Source organism: Pan paniscus, chromosome 10 (genome assembly GCF_029289425.2).
Source record: "Pan paniscus chromosome 10, NHGRI_mPanPan1-v2.0_pri, whole genome shotgun sequence".
Taxonomy (NCBI): domain Eukaryota; kingdom Metazoa; phylum Chordata; class Mammalia; order Primates; family Hominidae; genus Pan; species Pan paniscus.
In genome coordinates, this window is record NC_073259.2 from 131,430,060 (window position 1) to 131,453,275 (window position 23,216).

General features: G+C 45.9%; 1 protein-coding gene and 1 long non-coding RNA gene across 7 annotated transcripts in view; one reads left to right on the top strand and one right to left on the bottom strand.

The window, feature by feature from the left end:
* Positions 1–22,084, bottom strand: part of SBNO1 (strawberry notch homolog 1) — a 75,598-nt gene extending 53,514 nt beyond the window's left edge. The window contains exons 1-5 of one of the 6 annotated variants that reach the window (XM_055096320.2): positions 21,789–22,084; positions 18,696–18,814; positions 7,439–7,570; positions 5,143–5,247; positions 2,656–2,968 (exon numbers count right to left, since the gene is read on the bottom strand). In XM_055096320.2, the coding sequence (XP_054952295.1) occupies positions 2,656–2,968; positions 5,143–5,247; positions 7,439–7,570 (550 nt within the window). In that variant the 5' untranslated portion in view covers positions 18,696–18,814; positions 21,789–22,084. Of the gene's footprint in view, positions 1–2,655; positions 2,969–5,142; positions 5,248–7,438; positions 7,571–18,695; positions 18,815–21,379; positions 21,617–21,788 lie in introns of those variants that run through there. The other 5 variants (XM_055096322.2, XM_024931036.4, XM_003812104.7 and 2 more) reach the window with 5 other exon arrangements.
* On the top strand, positions 21,075–22,893 carry LOC100978764 (serine/arginine repetitive matrix protein 3). Its single transcript, XR_010108879.1, has 4 exons — positions 21,075–21,092; positions 21,325–21,678; positions 22,078–22,224; positions 22,613–22,893. It is a non-coding gene; the product is annotated as a serine/arginine repetitive matrix protein 3 (long non-coding RNA).
* Positions 22,894–23,216: the final 323 nt, after the last annotated feature.

Genomic DNA, 23,216 nt, shown 5'->3' on the forward strand with positions numbered 1-23,216 from the left:
AGTAAAGATCTAAACAATGAACACTTTCTTCTATACCACTGGTTTTCAAACTCTTTTAAATATAGCAATAAAATCTCAGAATCCACTTATCAATCAGCAGAGCTACTTGACTGAATAGGGGTGGGAGGTATCCAGTTCGGAACCCCTGGAACCAGCCTTCAGCCTCCAAGAATCCCTGAAGTCCTCACAATACCTGGAATTCTTGAGATAGAGGTGCGGAAATCACTGCCTTTAGGGAAGAGAGTGCTAACACCAGGAGAGCTGATCAGCATTTCATCTATTCTAGCAAAAGATGAAGAGTATTTGGGAGGACTATCACTTAGACTCCAAAACGAGTACAACTAATTAAAGTATTAACAGGCCAGGTGCTCACGCCTGTAATCCCAGAACTTTGGGAGGCCGAGGTGGGCTGATCACTTGAGGTCAGGAGTTCAAGATCAGCATGGCCAACATGGTGAAACCCCATCTCTACTAAAAATAGCCAGGCTTGGTGGCTCATGCCTGTAATCCCAGCTATTTGGGAGGCTGAAGCAGGAGAATCACTTGAATTCAAGAGGCAGGGGTTGCAGGGAGCCGAGGTCGCGCCATTGCACTCCAGCCTGGGCGATGGAATGAGACTTCGTCTCACAAAAAAATAAAAAATAAAAATAAAGTATTAACTAAACAAGGAAACTAGAACAGAGATGATATTTGGGGGCATGGTTTGTTTATTTTAACTGTGAAAGAGCCAGTGATCAGCTCCTAGTTTTAAGACCAGAGAAAAAGTGACAGATTAGAACCCAAAGGGGCAACAACCACACAGATAAGTAGAACATGCAACACCTTGCTTTCTGCAGTTTCATATTTTCAACGTTTTTTCCCTTCAGTAAAAAGAGGACCATCTCCTACAACAAAAAACTTTGCTTGTCTTCAGCATTCACTTACCAGCTTTTTTTTTTTTTCTTTTTTTTTTTTTTGAGATGGAGTCTTGCTCTGTCGCCCAGGCTGGAGTGCAGTGGCGCCATCTCAGCTCACTGCAACCTCTGCCTCCTGGGTTCAAGCAATTCCCTGCCTCAGCCTCCCAAGTAGCTGGAATTACAGGCACCCATCATCATGCCCAGCTAATTTTCATATTTTTAGTAGAGGTGGGGTTTCACCATCTTGGCCAGGCTGGTCTTGAACTCCTGACCTCGTGATCCACCCACCTTGGGCTCCAAACGTGCTGGGATTACAGGCATGAGCCACTGCGTCTGGCCCATCTTTGTTTCTTAGTCCTGACCTAGCTTGACAGTTTCTCAGGCTTCCATACATGGATAGTCTTGCTGTGCAGCCTTATAAATGTCTGCATTTGTCTTTTAAAAATCACTACCTTAAATGTGGGAGAATTTACTGTACTAGATATCTTGTTCAGTCAGCTCCAAATCTATCCCGTTTTCTGTTGTGTTCTCTAAATTCTTCCCTCACAATGGCATACATCCACTCCTTTAAGTTATGATGGCATATGCTGATGTGAGGAGTACAATGCTCAGAAAGCCACTCATATAAGAAGCAGACTTCCTCATTAAATCCAAAGACCGTAACGAGAAGCATCTTCCACCAACTGTCGACCATCCCCAAGTCCCTTGCGAGTGATTCCAGAAACTGCCCTGCACCTTAGCCAGGTCAAGGTCACAGTGCTGCACTCCACGGCAGAAAATGGAATCAGTCCTAAGACAGCTAAAATGATTTCCCAACTCGCATCTCACTGCCAGGTTGCAGTCAGTTCAGGACAATGACCTTGAGAGGAGAACCAAAAAACGAAAACCAAAAAACAAAAAACTACAGCCACAAGGACACAGTGGTATGGACCCAAACATAAAAACCAGATGATCTGAAAATTTTAATGACATCTGTCACTTAAGACAAAGTTCTACATCTTCCTATAAACACTTATCGCCCATTCTTTTAGAATGCTCTTAGTCCTCTATTTCATAAAAACACAAGCAGGCCGGGCGTGGTACTCACGCCTGTAATCCCAACAACACTTTGGGAGGCTAAGGTGGGCAGACTGCCTGAGCTCAGGAGTTCGAGACCAGCCTGGCCAACATAGTGAAACCCCGTCTCTATTAAAAATACAAAAATTAGCTGGGTGTGGTGGCAAGCGCCTCTAATTCCAGCTACTCGGGAGGCTGAGGCAGGAGAATCACTTGAATCCAGGAGACAGAAGCTGCAGTGAGCAGAGATCGCACCACTGCACTCCAGTCTGGGTGACAGACTGAAAATCTGTCTCAAAAAAAGAAAAAAGAAATGTAGAATTGTGGGCTCTACTGAGAATCAGATTCTGCTTTCAAACAAGATCCACAGATGAGTCATAGGTAAACAGCTATTTGTAAAGGATTTGTAAAGGATTAAGAAAAATGTTAACTGACTACCTATAATATATAAAACTGGTAAGATTTCATGTTGCTAACGTAGCTACCTGATAATCCCAGAAATCACATTTCAAAGCTAAACAACCTACCCAAGGCATCTAAACTTTTGCTTCCCTTGAATTGTGTTAAAGACTGTAAGTACGCAAAATAATGCATATAACACCCTTTTATGGCCAGTTCTTTAAAAACCCAAGCAAATCGTTTAAAAAAAACATGCGACATAGCTTACCAGAGAGAAAGTTGATACTATTGAAAACAGACTTACTAGCTGCTGTTGCTACTGGCTGAGCAATATTAGCAGGTGGCTTTAGTTTCATCAGTTCATTAAGACTATTATTTTTCAGTAGATCTTTAAGCTGAACTTGGTCTTTTGAAGGTGCAGAGGTCATGGCATTTCGTACTGTTGGTGCTGAGACTGACGGGCGTGTGCTTGCAGTAGTCTGGATAAACTTAGTTAAAGTGATGGTTTGCCTGTTGGTTGTTACAGGTGGTGTTTTAGTCATTACAATTGTAGATCCCAAGGGTGGAAGATGATTTATTTGATTCAGCACAAATGTTGTAGTAGATGGAGGCTGCTGCTAGATAGAAAACAAAAAATACACCACTGAAAAATGCTTCATTCTCTAATGAAGCTTATATCCACAAACCTGGAAGGACAACTAAAAACCTAAAATGCACTTTTATCATTGCTTTTTTTTTTTTTTTCTTTGAAACAGTCTCGTTCTGTCATCCAGGCTGAAGTGCGATCATAGCTCACTGCAGCCTTGCCCAACTGGGCTCAAGTGATTCTTGTACCTCAACCTCTCAAGTAGCTGGGACTACAGGTGCACACCACCATGCCCGGCAAATTGTTTTTAGAGATAAGAGTCTCCCTATGTTGCTCAGGTTGGTCTCAAACTCCTGGGCTCATGCCATTCTCCCACCTCAGCCTCCCAAAGTGCTGGGACTACAGGCGTGAGCCACTGTGCCCAGCCTTGCCTAAATATTAGTACTTCATTTCTGATTTGATTAGCTACAAATTACCAAGTTAAACGGACAACTTTGATGAAAAGAAGGTATAGCTGTAATATAACCCTTTCTATAACTGTCAGGGATGGCAAGCATAAAATGGAACTATCCCACACAAACCGAAAATAACAGGACTAAGCCAGGCACAGTGGTGTGCACCTGCATTTCCAGCTAATCGGGAGGGTGACACAGGAAGTTCACTTGATTTTAAGACCAGCCTTGGCAAAATAGCAAGACCCCTCCCACCCCAATCTCCCCAAAAGACTAGTAACAGAAAGTTTCTAATGCCTTGATTGATGACATTTTCACTTTTTTCCTCCTCAACACTATTTGCTATTTCTCCACGACTCCTTTAATAATGAGTCTTTTTAATAGAGAGTCTACTATTGGCCGGGCGCGGTGGCTCACACTTGTAATCCCAGCACTTTGGGAGGCTGAGGCGGGCGGATCACGAGGTCAGGAGATCGAGACCATCCTGGCTAACACGGTGAAACCCCGTCTCTACTAAAAATACAAAAAATTAGCCGGGCATGGTGGCGGACGCCTATGGTCCCAGCTACTCGGGAGGCTGAGGCAGGAGAATGGCCTGAACACGGGAGGCGGAGGTTGCAGTGAGCCGAGATCGCGCCACTGCACTCCAGCCTGGGCGACAGAGCGAGACTCCATCTCAAAAAATAAAAAATAAAAAAATAAAAAAAATAAAGTCTACTATTCACAACTTTTTTCAATATTTTGACTTGTCATCAATGACCGTGTTATATATCTTCACGTACAAATCTGTTTTTAAAAATATCTTTGTGGGGCTGGGAGCGGTGGCTCACATCTGTAATCCCAGCACTTTGGGACGCTGAGATGGGCACATTATCTGAGGTCAGGAGCTCAAGACTAGCCTGGCCAACATGGTAAAACCCTGTCTCTACTAAAGATACAAAAATTAGCCAGGCATGGTGGTGGGCGCCTTATAGTCCCAGCTGCTCGGAAGGTTAAGGCAGAAGAATTGCTTGAACCCAGGAGGCAGAGGTTGCAGCGAGCCGAAATGGTGCCACTGCACTTCAGCCTGGGCGACAAAGCGAGTCTCCATCTCAAAAAAAAAAAAAAAAAAAAAAAAACGAAACAAGAATGAAAGAAATGTGTCGCAAAGTAGGAGGTAAGGGTAGGATATTGGGAAAGTGGCAAAAAGCAGAACTAGAGAGAGAAAACTATTTCACACTAAAAAGTTTTTTATTTTTTATTAATTATGCTTTTTTTTTTTTTTTTTTTTGTTGAGACAGAGTCTCGCTCTGTTACCCAGGCTGGAGTGCAGCGGCCCCATCTCGGCTCACTGCAAGCTCTACCTCCCGGGTACGTGCCATTCTCCTGCCTCAGCCTCCCGAGTAGCTATGACTATAGGCGTGCACCACCACACCAAGCTAATTTTTGTATTTTTAGTAGAGATAGAGATGGAGTTTCACCATGTTGGCCAGGCTGGTCTTGAACTCGACCTCAAGTGATCCACCCACCTTGGCCTCCCAAAGTGCCAGGATTACAGGCATGAGCCACTGTGCCCAGCCCATTTCTTCTTTTATAGAGATGGGGTCCTGCCATTTTGCTCAAGCTGGTCTTGAATTCCTTGGCTCAAGCAATCCTCCTACCTCAGCCTCTCAAAGTGCTGAGACTACAGGTGCGAATCACCACACCTGGCCATGTTTTCTCACTACACTTCTAAACTATTTTAGAAGTAACGATGAATCTAAATCATTCTTACCCTCACATTTAATAGTGCTGGAGTAGGTACAGTCTCTGGTTCTTGTTTAACAGGAACTGCTGCTTCGGTCTCCAAACCTAGTTCTAATGCACTAAGTGGCACTGACTGGAGAGAAAACAACATCAGACAAAAAATAAAGGACAGCAGTAAATTCTGTTTCAAGGACAAGATTTGCATTTATTAAAAAATATCAAGTTTAACATTCAAACTGACGTGAAATCACTAACAGCAGATTTATAATGTAATAATCTTTGCAAGCACAAGATCTCCACAAAACTGTACTAACAATTTCTTTTTTAAAACATTTTTGTAGGCCGGGCGTGGTGGCTCATGCCTGTAATCCCAGCACTTTGGGAGGCCAAGGTGGGCGGATCATGAGGTCAGGAGTTTAAGACCAGCCTGTCCAACATGGTGAAACCCCATCTCTACTAAAACACAAAAAATTAGCTGGGCTTGGCCAGGCGCGGTGGCTCACCCCTGTAATCCCAGCACTTTGGGAGGCCAAGGCAGGAGGATCACAAGGTCAGGAGATCGAGACTATCCTGGCTAATGTGGTGAAACCCTGTCTCTACTAAAAATACAAAAAATTCACCGAGTGTGGTAGTGGGCGCCTGTAGTCCCAGCTACTTGGGAAGCTGAGGCAGGAGAATGGCATGAACCTGGGAGGCGGAGGTTGCAGTGAGTGGAGATTGCACCACTGCACTCTGGACTGGGTGACAGAGCGAGACTCGGTCTCAAAAAACACAAATAAATAAACAAATAAATAAATAAATAAAAACATTAGCTGGGCTTGGCGGCGGCCGCCTGTAATCCCAGCTACTCGGGAGGCTGAGGCGGGAGAACTGCTTGAACCTGAGAGGTGGAAGTTGCAGTGAGCCAAGATCGTGCCACTGCACTCCAGCCTGGGTGACAGAGTGAGACTCTGTCTCAAGAAAAAAAAATTTTTTTTAGTCTTTTTTTTTTTTTTTTTTTTTAAGGCTAGTCAGGTGAAGCAGTGGGAGTAGAGGAGAAACAAAGAAATCTGTAACTGGCTGTGATCAATTACCTGTAAACAATACTGCACTCGGACCAGTCTATTTTTTTATTTTTCAGAAACAAGGTCTTGCTCTGTCACCCAGGCTAAAGTGCAGTGGCACGATAACAACTCACAACAGCCTCAAACTCCTGAGCTCAAGCGATCCTCCCACCTCAGCCTCCTGGGTAGCTGGGACATCAAGTGCACACAACCTCGGCCACCTAATTTTATTTAACTTTTTGTAGAGACAAGGTCTTGCTACGTTGCCCAGGCTGGTCTCAAACTCCTGGGCTCAAGCAATCCTTCAGCCTCAGCCTCCCTAAGTGCTGGGATTACTGGCATGAGACACTATGCCCAGCCAGAATCTTACGTTTTTGCTTTCAGAGAATGTATATAATGAGATCACAGAAGAATATCCCTAAATAATTAAACAACGATTAAGGAAATTAAAGATACTCCCACAAGAACACTAAACATCTCTTACACTGTCTATACGTTTATAATAATATCAAAGCAGAAAATAATGTTTTGGTTTTCATTATTATTTTCTGCCTCATAAATCAAAATGAACACTCAACATAAAAATAACATTTGGCCGGGCACAGTGGCTCACGCCTATAACCCCAGCACTTTGGGAGGCTGAGGCAGGCAGATCACAAGGTCAGGAGTTAGAGACCAGCCTGAACAACATGGTGAAACCCCATCTCTACTAAAAATACAAAAATTAGCCAGGCGTGGTGGCCCATGCCTGTAATCCCAACTACTCAGGAGGCTGAGGCAAGAGAATTGTTAACCCAGGAGGCAGAGGTTGCAGTGAGCTGAGATTGCGCCACTGCACTCCAGCCTGGGTGACAGAGCAAGACTCCGTCTCAGAAAAAAAAAAAAAAAAAAAAATTAACACATGTATTTAAAATTAAGGCTTCACATGTATATTTAAAATTGGGCCAAGCTTGGCTCGCACCTGTAATCCCAACACTCTGGGAGGCCGAGGTGGGCAATCGCTTGAGCTCAGGAGTTCAAGACCAGCCTGGGCAACATGGCAAACCCTGTCTCTACAAAAAAGACAAAAAATTAGCGGGATGTGGTGGTACGTGCCTATAGTCCCAGTTACTTGGGGGGCTGAGGCAGAAGGATGGCTTGAGCCTGGGAGGTTGAGGCTTCAGTAAGCCATGACTGCACCACTGCACCCCAGCCTGGGCCACAGAGTGAGACTATCTTAAAAAAAAAAAAAATACTGTAAGCAGAAATCACCAAGAAAGAGAGGCTTTGGAAAACTCTTACCTGCTGAACTGACGGGGTAGGCATTGGAGTTGCAAGCCCTGCATCTCCACCATCAATATCAAAGAGGTCATTCGGACTAATTCCACTCTCACTCAAAGCAGCAAGCAGTAAATCTTGCCCTGGCTCCACCATCTTTAAAGGGCAATATTAAATATTAACATAAAAAACAAAAAGTGACAAATATTAACTCCCCTCTAAATATAAACAATCCAACAATCTCTATTAGACCCATTCATTCAATATTAATGAAGAACCTGCCATGTGTCAGACAAAGAGGATAAAAGAGAAATAGTCTTGGATCCCAAGCTCACTCTAAAAAAGGATAGAGAAGTACATAAATCATAGCACAAGTATGCATCTACAAAAGGCTACGGGAACAGAGAAGGAAATAATGAACTTTGTGGAAGCAGAGATGTTATAAAGATGACAATGCAGCAGAGCATCAGGGAATCATCAGGTGGACAAGGATCCTCTCGACTATGCATTCAAAACATAGAGGTATGAAAGAATTTGACACACTTTAAAAACTATGGCTGGAGGCCAGATGCAGTGGCCCACACCTGTAATCCCAGCACGCCAGGAGGCAAAGCCAGGTGGATCACCTGAGTTCAGAAGTTTGAGACCAGCCCGGCCAAAATGGTGAAACCTTGCCTCTACTAAAAATACAAAAATTAGCCACATGTGGTGGCGGGTGCCTGTAATCCCAGCTTCTCTGGAGGCTGAGGCAGGAAAAACCGTTTGAACCAAGAGGTGGAGGTTGCAGTGAGCCAAGATTGTGCCACTGCACTCCAGCCTGGGTGACAAAGCGAGACTCCATCTCAAAAAAAAAAAAAAGAAAAAGAAAACCTCTGGAGTTAATTCGACAAGGGTATGGAAGCTCAGAACAGAAGTATGGGGCTCAGGCAGGAAACGGCAAGAGATGAAGGTATCACCTACAGCCCTGTACACCATGCTGGAGAGTTCACTTGCTCTTGTGGGAAACAGGGATTACTAACAAGTTTTCTGATTGAGGACTACTTGACACGGCAGATTTGTGATTTAGAAAGATTACAAGTCTGGGCACTGTGGCTCAAGTCTGTAATCCCAGCACCAAAGTGGAGGTGCAGGAGGTTAGCTTGAGGCCAGCGGTTCAAGACCTGCCTAGAGACCCTGTATCTACAAAAAAATTTTTTTAATTAGCCAAGTGTGGTGGTGCACGCCTGTAGTCCCAGCTACTTGGGAGGATGGTTTAAGCCCAGGAGTTGGAGACTGCAGGGAGCTGTGATTGCACAACTGCACTCCAGCCTGGGCTACAGAGTAAGACCCCCAACTCAACTCAGTAAAGAAAGAAAAAAATAGAAGGATTACTCAACAGCAATGTGGAAACAAACTAAGAGGGAGCAGAAGACCAGGAGCAGAATGACATCTTGGGAAACTGACATAGCTGACCAGGAGAGAGATGTATTATAACTGCATGGGGCAGAGAGAAAGAAGGGGAAATGGAATCCAAGATACTTAGGGAGCTAAATCCATCACATTTAGCTTAAATACAAACTCAGAATGGAAGCGAGAATATGAAGCACGTCAGAGAAAAAGTATGAGCTGATGAATGGTTAGAGTCAGGCCAAGAGAAAATAAAAAATAAACACCGAGCCCAGAAGACCTAAAGGATGAGTTCTACGGAGTTTGCCGGGGTGGGGGGATAAAGCCAATTTAAAGCAAGTAGACAGATTTTAGTTTGGAGGTTTTTCCAACTATAATCTCAGGGGCCAAACTATTCTGCTGCCATGGATTTTTACCCATTTTATAGGGGGGAAAAAGAGCTTTCTAAATTTTAACTTTTCTCATTAATTTCCCTGAAATAACCAATTTACATATACAAACATACTTATGAAAAATCTGTACTCTTCTCAGAAAACTAATTTCATGTTACATAAATATACTAATTTTCAGCTAGTCCATTTGTTCTCAGACTGTGATAAAATTAAGTGTCAGTGTTTCATGATGTCCTACAAAAATGGCATTAGCCAAGAGCACAATGAGCATGACTACGCAGTTTCGCTCTTGTTGCCCAAGGTGGAGTACAATGGCGCGGTCTCGGCTCACTGCAACCACTGCCTCCCGGGCTGATGCTCCTGCCTCACCCTCCCAAGTAGCGCCCACCAACACACCTGGTTAATTTTTGTATTTAGTAGAGACAGGGTTTCACAATGTTGGCCAGGCTGGTCTCGAACTCCTGACCTCAGGTGAACCACCCACCTTGGCCTCCCAAAGTGCTGGGATTACAGGCCGTGAGCCACTGTGCCCGGCCTGAGCATGACTTCTAGCATGTAAGAACTGTTTCAGATGAAAGCATTTAACAAAGAAATCCTCTACTGCGTCTATGTCACCTACGTTTGTGTATCATTTAGACAGATGTTCTAATGGAAACATGAGTGAGTTTAAGGTGAAAACCAGATACCCAGAATGAAAGAGGGCAGACCACTGTGTAGAAGAGTGGGAGGAAAAACAGACACCCCAAAGGAGATTTTTTGGAGACGGAGTCTCGCTCTGTCACCGAGGCTGGAGTGCAGTGGCGCGATCTCGGCTCACCGCAACCTCCGCCTTCCAGGTTCAAGAAATTCTCCTGCCTCAGCCTCCCGAGTAGCTGGGACTACAGCTGCCCGCCACCATGCCCAGCTAATTTTTTGTATTTTAGTAGAGACGGGGTTTCACCGTATTGCCCAGGCTGGTCTCAAACTCCTGGGCTCAGGCAATCCACCCGCCTCGGCTTCCCAAAGTGCTAGGATTACAGGCGTGCACCACCGCGCCCAGCCTCCCAAAGGAGATTTCTCCAGAATTTTCCAGAAAAAGGAAAAGCAACCTGAGGAAGAAAACCATTTTGGGCAGGGAGTGAGGAAGGAAGCAAACAAGCCTAGCACCGTGTTAAATTCTTCATAAACATTACCATACTCAAGCCCAAAACAACCCTGAGTGAGATGGGTAATATAATTTAAGAGCTGAAACTGAGGGTCAGAAAACTTAAATTATCTACCGAAGTTCACTCACGCAGGAAGTGGTAGAAGATTAGAAACTAGATAGTTCAAACTCCCAAAATCCATGAAGTTTTCTTTCCAATGAGTAGATAAAGTTGATGTTGGTAAACTACGATGTTTCATTATTTTATTTCAGAATAAACGCCAGATTGAGATTAAAATTGGAGGGGGAATAAAGTATTAGACAGCAAGATATAAATAACATGAAGGAACTGAATGACAGAGTTAACAGGAGAAATGTCCCAATATAGATTTCAAATAAAGTTGTTTGCCTGATGACTTTTGATTCAAAAAAAAGACCAAGTTAACTAATTTTTCTAATATAGACACATTTGACCATACTTTTACAAATTATCCTACTGCATAATACGAACAAGTACCTAGAGCTCTAAATCAATGCTTTTAACATTTTCAATCCATAAAATACTTCGTTAAGACTAAAATAGGGTCTTGGCCCACTGGCTACAGATAATCTTGACCCAGATTAATAGAACTCTGGAGACTATCAAAATGTCATCTCTTTAAAATAAATACTGGAAATGATTTCTTTACATTTGAAACAGAAGTACATTGTTTTAATCCAGTGACTTCCAAAACTACAGACCACAGAGCCCCTGCAGGCCACAGGATCCATCAGTCCATGAGCTATACACCAAGCCCTATCTAATAATATTCAAAAGTGTAGAGATGCCATTAATCAATGAAATGCATATTCACTGCAAAGTATTATTCAGTTCATGAGAGCTTTCTGAAATGTTTTCCTAACAATGAGCATTTAAGTACAAAAAAATTTTACTGAGAAACTTTTTGATGTTCATGTAAGAAAGAGAGCAACAGTTATAAATAACATTATCGGTGACCAGCTTAGAACTCACTCATAGGAATCACAATTTGACTTAGCCATTCCACAATGTATACTTGTATATACCAAAACATGTTATACACCATATAGACAATTTTTACTGGTCAATTAAAATAGTAACAATTTAAGACCCTCTAATCTGATGAATGACCTGGGAATAACAACGTCTGTAAAAGACACTGTCTTTTACAAGCTACTAATGAAAAAGATTTTAATCCTAACATATATCTTATACATAAATGGAATACTAGGGATCATTTCTCAGCCAAACGGGCACAAATTCTCTATTTCTTCTTTTTTTGCAGGGTGAAGGAGGGAAAGGGGATAGAGAGAGAACATCTATCCCATTCTCTAACTCCATTAGGCAAAACCCTTAGTATGTAATTATATTTCTATTCAGAAACTATTATAGACTCACAGAATTTTGGTGCTCAAGCTGAGAGAGCCCTTAAAAACTTGTATTAGCCAATCTCCTCCTCATTTTACAAATAAGACCTGTTCATAGGAGGAAAAACATTTTCACTTTTAAGTCACAAAGCACCATATAAATGCTAAATACTGTTAGGTACAAGAGAACTGTGTTAGTGTGTCTACAAAGGAATTCATAGACCTCAGATGACATTTACCATGGAGCAGTCTGACAAACCCAAGTTACTAACCACGGAAGGTCTCTCTCTCAAACAATGGACAAAAAAAGAGTTCAATTTTTATCATAAATACATTTGAAAGCTGGGTGCGGTGACTCACACCTATAATCCCAGCATTTTGGGAGGCTAAGGAAGGAGGATCACTTCAGTCCAGAAGTTTGAAACCAGCCTGGGCAACAAAGGGAGACCCTGTTTCTTTTTCTTTTTTTTTTGAGGCAGAGTCTTGCTCTGTCACCCAGGCTGGAGTGCGGTGGCGCAATCTCAGCTCACTGCACCCTCCACCTCCCAAGTTCAAGCAATTCTCCTGCCTCAGCCTCCCAAGTGGCTGAAACTACAGGCCTGCGCCACCACACCCAGCTAATTTTTGTATTTTTAGTAGAGACAGGGTTTCACCATGTTGGCCAGGATGGTCTTGATCTACTGACCTCGTGATCCGCCCGCCTGGGCCTCCCAAAGTGCTGGGATTACAGGCATAAGCCACCATGCCCAGCTGAGACCCTGTTTCTTAACAATAAAATAAAAAATAATAAAAATAAAAAAACGCTGGGCACGGTGGCTCCCCTAAGGTCACAAGTTTGAGACCATCCTGGCCAATGTGGTGAAACCGTCTCCTCTAAAAATACAAAGAATAGCCGGGTGTGGTGGCGGGCGCCTATAATCCCAGCTTCTCAGGAGGCTGAGGCAGGAGAATCGCGTGAACCCGGGAGGCGGAGGTTGCAGTGAGCCAAGATCGCAGCACTGCACTCCAGCCTGGGCGACAGACCGAGACTCCATCTCCAACAAAAAATAAAAACAAACCTCAAAAAATTAGCTGGGTGTAGTGACATGCACCTGTGGTCCCAGCTACTTGGAAGGCTGAGGCAGGAGGATCCCTTGAGCCTAGCAGGTCGAAGCTGCAGTGAGGCATGTTCATGGCACTGCATTCCAGGCTGGGTGACAGAGTGAGACCCTGTCCCAAAAAAATGAAAAATAAACGAAAGCATTTGAAAACATGACCTATTTCAAAACAGTACGCCTATGAAAACTTCTATGATAAGTAAGACACAAAGACACAGCAGTAGAGAAAAACTAAGAGCTAGTTTTGGCAGGAAGAGAATACTGAGAAACAATAGCCAACCAGAAGAATGGAAGGATATAGTTCCCATTCAGAATACCAACACAGAAAGTTACCAAGGGGGACAAGGTTCCTCTTGCTGAGACCTAAAACCAATCTCTACAGCTCTGAGCAGACACGAGGGACATGTCCACAATAGCAGTAGCACACCACAGTGGCTGAGGATCATGGAGTCGGACAAAATACCTAGGTTCAAATACTGGCTGCATTGCCCACTAGTAGTATGATATGGTCAAGTGAGAACTTCTCTGACTCAGTTTCCTCATCTTAAAATAATACAAATAGAACTTCCTTCATAGGATTACTGTGTGAAGTAAATGTGATACTACCTGGAGTAAATGTTAGCTACTAGCTAGCTACTATCATTTTTATATATATTAGTATTTCATCCAAAAAAGATGTTTACTCCCATATCACTGATTCAGCACTTTATTCCCCAGAATACAAACTTTGTTAGCAATCCATTAAATAATTAACTTTCATACTAGTCTTTGGGTTTGTTTGTTTTTTTGAGATGGAGTCTTGTTCTGTCACCCAAGCTGGAGTGCAATGGCACGATCTCAGCTCACTGCAACCTTGAATCCGCCCCCCTGGGTTCAAGCGATTCTCCTGCCTCAGACTCCAGAGTAGCTGGTATTACAGGCGCGTGCCCCCACACCCAGCTAATTTTTTTGTATTTTTAGTAGACACGGGGTTTTACCATGTTGGCAAGGCTGGTCTCAAACTCCTGACCTCAATTGATCCATCCGCCTCGGTTTCCCACAGTGTTGGGATTACAGGCGTGAGCCACCGTGCCCTGCACATATCAATTATATAAAATACTAGTCCCTTTTTATCTTAAAGTGTTACTGCTACACATCCAACTTGACCAATCAGTTACTAAATTTAGAATAAACTGTGCGTTTTTAAATGTGCACGGATACCATCACTTAGCAAATATCTTCACCTTAGCTAATAACAAAAAGGATTTTTTTCTCCTTAGAGTGCTAAGCATGTCTGATTCGAGATTCAGCTTTATCTGTGCTTTTATGCAGCTGTGATATGACTGACATTTAGTTTAAGAATTTTAGGATAATGATCCAGTTAGAGATACAGTTCATCAACAAATATTAAGTGTCTACTGTGTGCAGTAGACACTTAAGAACATCAGGAGAAAGAAACAGCAGTTACAAAGAAGTTAGTTTACAAGAATTTCCTTTATCTAAAAGAATGTAATCTGGGCTGGGCATGGTGGCTCATGCCTGTAATTCCAGCACTCTGGGAGGCCGAGGCAGGCAGATCACTTGAGGTCAGGAGTTCGAGACCTGACCAGCCTGGTCAACATAGTGAAACACCATCTCTACTAAAAACACAAAAATTAGCCGGGCATGGTGGCGCGCCTGTAATCCCAGCTACTCCAGAGGCTGAGGCAGGAGAATCACCGGAACCCAGGGGGTGAAGGTTGCAGTGAGCCGAGACTGCACCACTGCACTCCAGCCTGGGCGACAGAGTGGGACTCCGTCTCAAAACAACAGTCAGGCATGGTGGCTCACCCCTGTAATTCTAGCACTTTGGTAGGCTGAGGCAGGCGGATCACAAGGTCAAGAGATTGAGACCATCCTGGCCAACATGATGAAACCCCATCTCTACGAAAAATACAAAAATTAGCTGGGCATGGTGGCGGGTGCCTGTAGTCCCAGCTACTCGGGAGGCTGAGACAGGAGAATAGCTTGAACCCGGAAAGTGGAGGTTACAGTGAGCCGAGGTCGTGCCACTGCACTCCAACCTGGCGAAAGAGGAGACTCCATCTCAGAAACAAACAAAACAACAACAACAAAGAATGCAATCTGTACTTTTCAACATCTACCCTTCATAGGACCTTGCTTGGTAAAGTATCCCCCACTGCAAAACCTGTAGGAAGAAGATATTTACAAAGGAATGTGCAAATTATATACAAAGCCACAAAAGTCCTTTACAAAAGCAATACACAAATAGTTGAGTTGGGGGGAATTAAACAACTTTCTTGATTATCACTAGTCAAATTCAGATGGTCAATTGTCTTGATTCTCACTACAGGCTGAGTTTCCCGTATCTGAAACTTGGAACCAGAAGTGACTCAGGGTTTTTTGGATTTTGGAATACCTGTACATACATAATGAGATATCTTAGAGACTGGACCCAAGTCTAAACACAAAATACACTTACGTTTCATATACACCTGATACACATAGCCTGAAGATAGTTTTATACAGTACCTTAAAATGTGCATGAAACAAAGTTTTGACTGCATTTTGGACTGTGATCACTCACGTGAGGTCAAGAGTGGAATTTCCCACTTGTGGCATCATGTCAGTGCTGAAAGTTTCAGATTTTGAATCTTCAGATTAGGGATGCTCAACCCATATATGGGTGTGTTTTTTTCTTTTAACCTTCAAAATAAGCCATGAGTATCAAATGCTACCCATTATCCCTTAGTCACAATTTATAAACTAAGGCTTAGAAAAATGAAATAACGGGCCAGGTGCGGTGGCTCACGCCTATAATCCCAGCACTTTGGGAGGCCGAGGCAGGTGGATCATGAGGTCAGGAGATCGAGACCACAGTGAAACCCCGTCTCTACTAAAAATACGAAAAAAATTAGCCGGGCGCGGTGGCAGGCGCCTGTAGTCCCAGCTACTACGGAGGCTGAGGCAGGAGAATGGCGTGAACCCAGGAGGCAGAGCTTGCAGTGAGCCGAGATCGCGCCACTGCACTCCAGCCTGGGCGACAGAGCAAGACTCCGTCTCAAAAAAAAAAGAAGAAAAATGAAATACAACAAAGGGAGCTTGGAATAGAATTACGAATTCAGAAGGTCTGACACCGCATCACTCCAAGATCCTGTACTCCCAACCCTGTTCCAGTACTTTTCAAACTACTGATCACAACACATTAGCAGGGTGTCAAATCAATTTAGTGTATCAGGTTTTGTTTTGTTTTGAGATGGACTCTTGCTCTGTCACCCAGGATGGAGGGCAGAGGCGAGATCTTGGCTCACTGGAAGCTCTGCCTCCCGGGTTCAAGTGATTCTCCTGCCTCAGCCTCCCCAGTAGCTGGGATTATAGGCGCCCACCACCACACTCAGCTAATTTTTTTGTATTTTTAGTACAGACAGGGTTTCACCGTGCTAGCCAGGATGGTCTCCATCTCCCGACCTCGTGATCAGCCCGCCTTGGCCTCCCAAAGTGCTGGAATTACAGGCGTGAGCCACCGCACCCAGCCTACCATATCAGCATTTTAAAATATCTCAGTATAGGCCGAGTGCGGTGGCTCACTCCTGTAATCCCAGCACTTTGGGAGGCCAAGATGAGATCACTTGAAGCCAGGAGTTCGAGACCAGCCTGGCCAACATATACACTGGCCAACATATACATATATGTCTCTACTAAATACACAAAAAAGGTAGCTGGACGTGGTGGCACACACCTGTAATCCCAGTTACTTGAGATGCTGAGGTGGGAGAATCACTTGAACCCAGGAGGTGGAGGTTGCCAAGATCGCACTCCTGCACTCCAGACTGGGCAACAGAGGGAGACTCCGTCTCAAAAAAAAAAAAAGATACATATATAGTTGTATGGGTATATGTATACTACGTCACAATGTAAACCGCATTTCTTACTGTGGGATGCAATAAAAATATTTGAAAAGCATGACTCTAATCTATATATTGCCTCCCAATAAATAAGTTAATTTGATAGGTTTCATACCATATCTTATTCATAAAAGAGAATTCCTGATCTTTAAGAGCCCATCCTTTCCACTTAAGGAAATTTCAGTGGTATCCCTAAGGTTGTCTTAACACTTGGTAAGTTCAAGCCACAACAAATTGCATCTGTCAATCAGCATATAAAAACAAAGACAACTGCAAAAACTTTAGGATTACATCATTTTAGATAGTTATTAATTGGTATTTAATGCTAAAGTAATTACTCTTAAAAATTATCTTTGGCGAGGCATGGTAGCTCAAGCCTGTAATCCCAGCAGCTTGGGAGGCCAAGCCGGTTGGTCACCTGAGGTCAGGAGTTCGAGACCAGCCTGGCCAATGTGATGAAACCCTGTATCTACTAAAAACACACAAAAAAATTAGCCAGGCATGGTGGTGGGCGCCTGTTAATCCCAGCTACTTGGGAGGCTGAGGCAGGAGAATTGCTTGAACCTGGGAGGCGGAGCTTGCAGGTGAGCCAAGGTTGCACCATTGCACTCCAGCCTGGGTGACAAGAGTGAAACACCATCTCAAAAAAAAAAAAAAAAAAAATGTATCTTTACACCAACTTTAGAAAGGCAAAGCATGGGAACCCACAGAGCCTCAAGGAATGTGAAGTTACTCAGTAGGACTAGCCCTGAGTGTTCTCCATCTTCACAGGTGGCAAGTCACAAATCGAAGCTCAATTTAGATGCTAAGAAATGCCTAAACATATCTGTAGCTAAACTCTGAGGGAAACCACTTTTTTTTTCTTTTGAGACAGAGTCTCGCTGTGTCGCCAAGGCTGGGGTGCAGTGGCGCAATCTCGGCTCACTGCAACCTCTGCCTCCCGGGTTCAAGCGATTCTCCTGCCTAAGCCTCCAGAGTAGCTGAGATTATAGGTGCGGATCACCACACCCAGCTAATTTTTTGTATTTTTAGTAGACAGGGGGTTTCATCGTGTTAGCCAGGATGGTATGGATCTCCTCACCTCGTGATCCACCAGCCTTGGTCCCCCAAAGTGCTGGGATTACAGGTGTGCACCACCGAGCTCGTCTGAGACAAACCACTTTTTAAAGCATAAAATGAATCTGCATGCTGCCCCTTTTTCAACAGTACTTTCAGTAAGGCACTTAAAACCTACAGGTTGGGCACAGTGGCTCACACGTGTAATCCCAGCATTTTGGGAGGCCAAGGCAGGCAGATCACAAGGTCAGGAGATCGAGACCATCCTGGCCAACATGGTGAAGCCCCATCCCTATTAAAAATGCAAAAATTGGCCAGGCACAGTGGCTCACGCCTACAATCCCAGCACTTTGGAAGGGCGAGGCAGGCGGATCACGAGATCAAGAGACTGAAACAATCCTAGTCAAAATGGTAAAACCTCATCTCTGCTAAAAATACAAAAATTAGCTGGGCGTGGTGGCACACGCCTGGAATCCCAGCTACTTGGGAGGCTAAGGCAGGAGAATTGCTTGAACCTGGGAGGTGGAGGTTGCAGTGAGCAGAGATCACACCACTGCACTCCAGCCTGGGCAACAGAGTGAGACTCCGTCTCAAAAAAATAAAAAATAAAAAGAAGGCTGGGCACGGTGGCTCACGCCTGTAATCCCAGTACTTTGGGAGGTGGAGGTGGGTGGATCATCTCAGGTCGGGAGTTCAAGAACAGCCTGATCAACATGCAGAAACCCTGTCTCTACTAAAAATACAAAGTTAACCAGACGTGGTGGCTCATGCTTGTAATCCCAGCTACTTGGGAGGCTGAGGCAGGAAAATGGCTTGAACCCGGGAGGGGGAGGTTGCAGTGGGCCGAGATCGCGCCATTGCACTCCAGCCTGGGCAACAAGAGCAAAACTCCAACTCAAAAAATATTTAAATAAATAAATAAAAATACAAAAATTAGCTGGGCGTGGTGGAGTGTACCTGTAATCCCAGCTACTCAGGAGGCTGAGGCAGGAGAATCACTTGAACCAAGGAGCGGGAGGTTGCAGTGAGCTCAGATCACCCCACTGCACTCCAGCCTGGTGACAGAGCGAGACAGTCTAAAAAAAAAAAAAAAAAAATACAAAATTGCCTGACATATAACCGCATTCAATGAATTAATGAATGAATAGGAGGCCACTAACTCAGTGTCTCCCCTTCAGCAACTAAAGTGAAGTTTTATTTAAGATTCTGAGGCCGGGCGCGGTGGCTCACGCCTGTAATCCCAGCACTTTGGGAGGCCGAGGCAGGCGGAGCACCAGGTCAGGAGTTCGAGACCAGCCTGACCAATATGGTGAAACCCCGTGTCTACTAAAAATACGAAAATTAGCCGGGCATGGTGGCACGCGCCTGTAGTCCCAGCTACTTGGGAGGCTGAGGCAGAATAACCGTTTTAACCCAGGAGGCGGAGGAATGCAGTGAGCCAAGGTTATGACACCGCACTCCAGCCTGGGCGAGAGAGCGAGACTCCACCTCAAAAAAAAAAAGATTCTGCTGGGCGTGGTGGCTCACGCCTGCAATCCCAGCACTTTGGGAGGCCGAGGCAGGCGGATCACGAGGTCAGGAGATCGAGACTATCCTGGCTAACATGGTGAAACCCCGTCTCTACTAAAAGTACAAAAAATTAGCCGGGCGTGGCGGCGGGCACCTGTAATCCCAGCTACTTGGGAGGCTGAGGCAGGAGAATGGCGTGAACCCGGGAGGCGGAGCTTGCAGCGAGCAGAGATCATGCCACTGCACTCCAGCCTGGGCCACTGAGCGAGACTCCGTCTCAAAAAAAAAAAAAAAAAAAAAAAAAAAAAGGATTCTGACGGGGGGGCCAAGGGCGGTGGCTCACGGCTGCAATTCCAGCACTCTGGGAGACAGAGGTGAGTGGATCACTTGAGGTCACTAGTGTGAGACCAGCCTGGCCAACATGGTGAAACCCCTTTCTGCCAAATACATAAAAAAAAATTATCCGGGTGTGGTGGCATATGCCTGCAATCCCAGCTACTAGGGAGACTGAGGCAGGAGAATTGTTTGAACCCTGAAGGCAGAGGTTGCAGTGAGCCGAGTTCATACCACTACACTCCAGCCTGGGCAACACAGCAAGACTCCGCCTCAAAAAAAAAAAAAAAAAAAAAAAAAGATTCTGAAGAGGCCAGGCACAATGGCTCATGCCTGTAATCCCACCACTTCGGGAAGCAGAGGCCAGAAGATTGCTTGAGGCCAGTAGCTGCCTCCCAACATGGTGAGAACCCCGCCTCTCAACAAAATTAAAAAAAAAAAAAAATTAGCTGCTGTAGTGGTGCACATCTGTAGTCCCAGCTACTCCGGAGGCTGAAGTGGGACGATCGCTTGAGCCCAGGAGTTCAAGCTGCAGTGAGCTATGACCACGTCACTGCACTTCAGCTTGAGCAAGAGTGGGACCCTGTCTCAAAAATTTAAAAATAGCATAAATATTCTAAACGCAATTATATGGAATAAGTTGGAATGGAAAATAAAAAGCAGAAGCCAGAGGAAAAAAGTAAAGTCGTCTCCCATCGGAAAAATTTTGGAAACAACTTCTTTAAAAGATGAGAGAAAATGTTCCCTTGCTTGCAAAATTAATGTCCCACTCAAGTCACCAGTAGGAAATTCTGCTATCTTCTGTGCAACGATGATAGCTTTCCCTACGCTTATGAAAATCAATTCTGATTGCTAGAAAACATGGTGGAAAATAGAATCCCTCTGTACTGTCAGCTCGCAGAATTATCTGAAAGTGTTAAGTCAATTCCTGCTAGGGCACTCCGGATGACAGTTCTCTGTACCCTTCTGGCTGACTCTTTAGAAACCATATTCCATCCCTAATTCTGGCTGTCTAGAATATATGAAACATTTAACTCAACATAAAATGATAATAGCCAACTTTCAAAGGTCAAAGGGGACCAGTTTATAACCTTCCCTCAACACGTGTTCAGTACAAACTTCCGGGTGCACTTACAATTGGCTGCGCAATTCAATGGATAAAAACGTTGCTTTATTTGTCTCTCATTTTCTGGCCCGTTCTTTTCCCACGTTTCTCAACCAGCGACTCCCCAAAACAAAAGCCTCCCACAGTAAACCGAGCACGCACATAAAAAGAGCTTCTCTGTGCGAGGATCAAGTTAGTGGTCCGCAAACATTAACCAAACAGAAGCACAAAGCAGGGGTGGGAAGGGGAGGAGCTGGATGCCAGGGTCAGGAAAGAAACAATCAGAAGGGTTTAGGAACACCCAAATCTCCTCAGCGGTTAAACCGACCCCAAACCACTTCTGGGAAACCACCGGTATCCACTGCTTTGGGGAACTCTGGATGCTCGTTATGCCAAACGCTCTCAAAGTAAGCAAATCCCCAACTGCCGTTCCCCTCCATGGGTAATTCTTAGGGTCTGGGAGGTGAGCTCGCCCGCCGAGGCAGAACTACGCGAGTCGCCTGGAGAGGCGTGAAGGGAGCCTGCACGTGTCCCCCGCGGCTTCCCCACCGCCCCAAGAGCGGGGCATGCACGGGACCGCGGTGTGGGGTTCAGATTTAGGAAGGACGACCGCGTCGCCTGCCTCCCTCCCTCGCCCAGAGCCGGGAGCAATGCTGGGGCAGGAGAGAGGACTTGGGAAGGATCCGGACCTTACTTTCCCCGCGGGTCCCGGACCCGCAGCCCCCGGGTTGTGAGGCGGAAACCAAAGGGGCGAACCCAGCGGAGCCGGCGTGCACAGACCCTGCCCCGCGGTCCAAGAGGGGTGCCTCCGGCCCGGGACAGCGGGGCTCCCGGAGCCCGAAAGCCCCACGAGCGGCGACAGCGGGGCCCGGCGCTGACGAACAGAGGAAGCGAGTACAACGGCGCCGCCGTCGGGAACATGCCCCCGAGGGCCCCGGAGCGCGCGGCCGCGGGGGGCGGCAAGCGGCGAGGGAGGCCCCAAGCCGGGGCGAGGTGGCTGTCCCCCCAGCCTGGCCCCGCACGGCCCCCCGAGGAGGGTGGGAGTGGGAGGCTGTCCGGGAGGGGGAGTGTGGAAGGAGAAAAGGGCCAAGGGAAGGACTTACTTTCCCCGCGGGACCCGGCGCCAGGACAGCTCCTCCCGGGAGGTGTGAGTTTGAAGGACCAGAGGCGACTGGAGCGGAGGCGGCGGTGGCGGCGGCAGCAGCGGCGTCCTGCTCTGCCTACCTCCCCGCCGCCATCTTGACGCCCCTCCCCCAGCCCCCCCGCCCCGCCGGGAGGGGCGGGGGAGGGGCAACGGATGAGGCGCCGCGCGCACGCAGCGCCCTCACGTGACTTCCTCCCTCCTCCCCCACCCGCCCCTCTGCGCCCCTCTCCGCCCCGCCTCCCTCCTAGGTGAAGGAAGATGATTTCCCCCCCATCTTGATCACCCCCCAGTCTTCGCCGCCAAAAACGGACTCCGCCGGCTCTCCTCGGCCCGGTACCAGTTGTTGGATCCAAGAGAATTCCGGAACCCAAACGGTCCATTACCGCGGCTCTGGGGTGGGCGAGGGGTGAGGGGGCCGGGTTTCCGCGAAGGGGGAGGGGGAAGGCGAAGGCCACCTAGGAGAGTCACGTGACTACTGTTTCCGCCGGCGCTCACGGAGAGCTCGCGGTAATTCCGTTTCCCCGCCCTTTTTTCCCCGCGGCCTGTCGGGAAGAAGGTCCGCGTGCCAGGGCTATCGGGAGGTCGGCCGGAGGGCCGCGCGCATGCGCCCCGCGCCTGCTTTCAAATTCCGGCTAGGAAGGGCCTGGAGCTATTTTCAGAACCTGTTAGGGTGGGGAGCTACGGCCCAGGAAGTTACCTAGCAGCGTTTCTGTCACTTGGAAGATCTCTTCATTACCTAGTTAGTCCTAGAAACAAAATGTTTACATATTCATTGCTTGTTAGGCTCGCTCAAAGCACTTTATTGGCAGTGAAACCGCAAGTAACCCGGAGCCCTCGGCGCGACCACGGCTAGAATCAGAGCCTAAGGCGTGTGAGCTCGGCCATCCCACGTCTGTCTTCACGCTCACCCGCAAGTCCGACACACCGGGGCGCCCAGTTAATGAATACTGAAGAGTAGGACTGTCCCTACCGCTTCTCACTTCCTTGTTTTCATCTTTTCGTTATTATTAAGCGACCTAACACAATAAACATATTACCTTGTTGGTAACCCTTTTGTAAAGTCATTCTGAAAGTGCTGTTTGACTCCGTTGCTTGGGTAATAAGCACGCCTGGGTGATTCTTGCCCCCTACTGGCTGCGCATCCTACAAGCCTAGTGCTGAAAGCAAACCAAGTAGCTGGAACAGTTGGAGGTTACAGTGTGAACTCTTCCAGAGAAAGTATTCGGGGAAAGAAAGGAAAAAGTAGGCACAGAAAGAATAGGAAACTTCAGTGTTTGTACACATAGATATGTATTATATATCTATGTATACATTTATAAATATTTTTAAAGTGCTAACTAATCGCTTTACTAATTACATGATTTCATTTAATCCTCTCACACACATA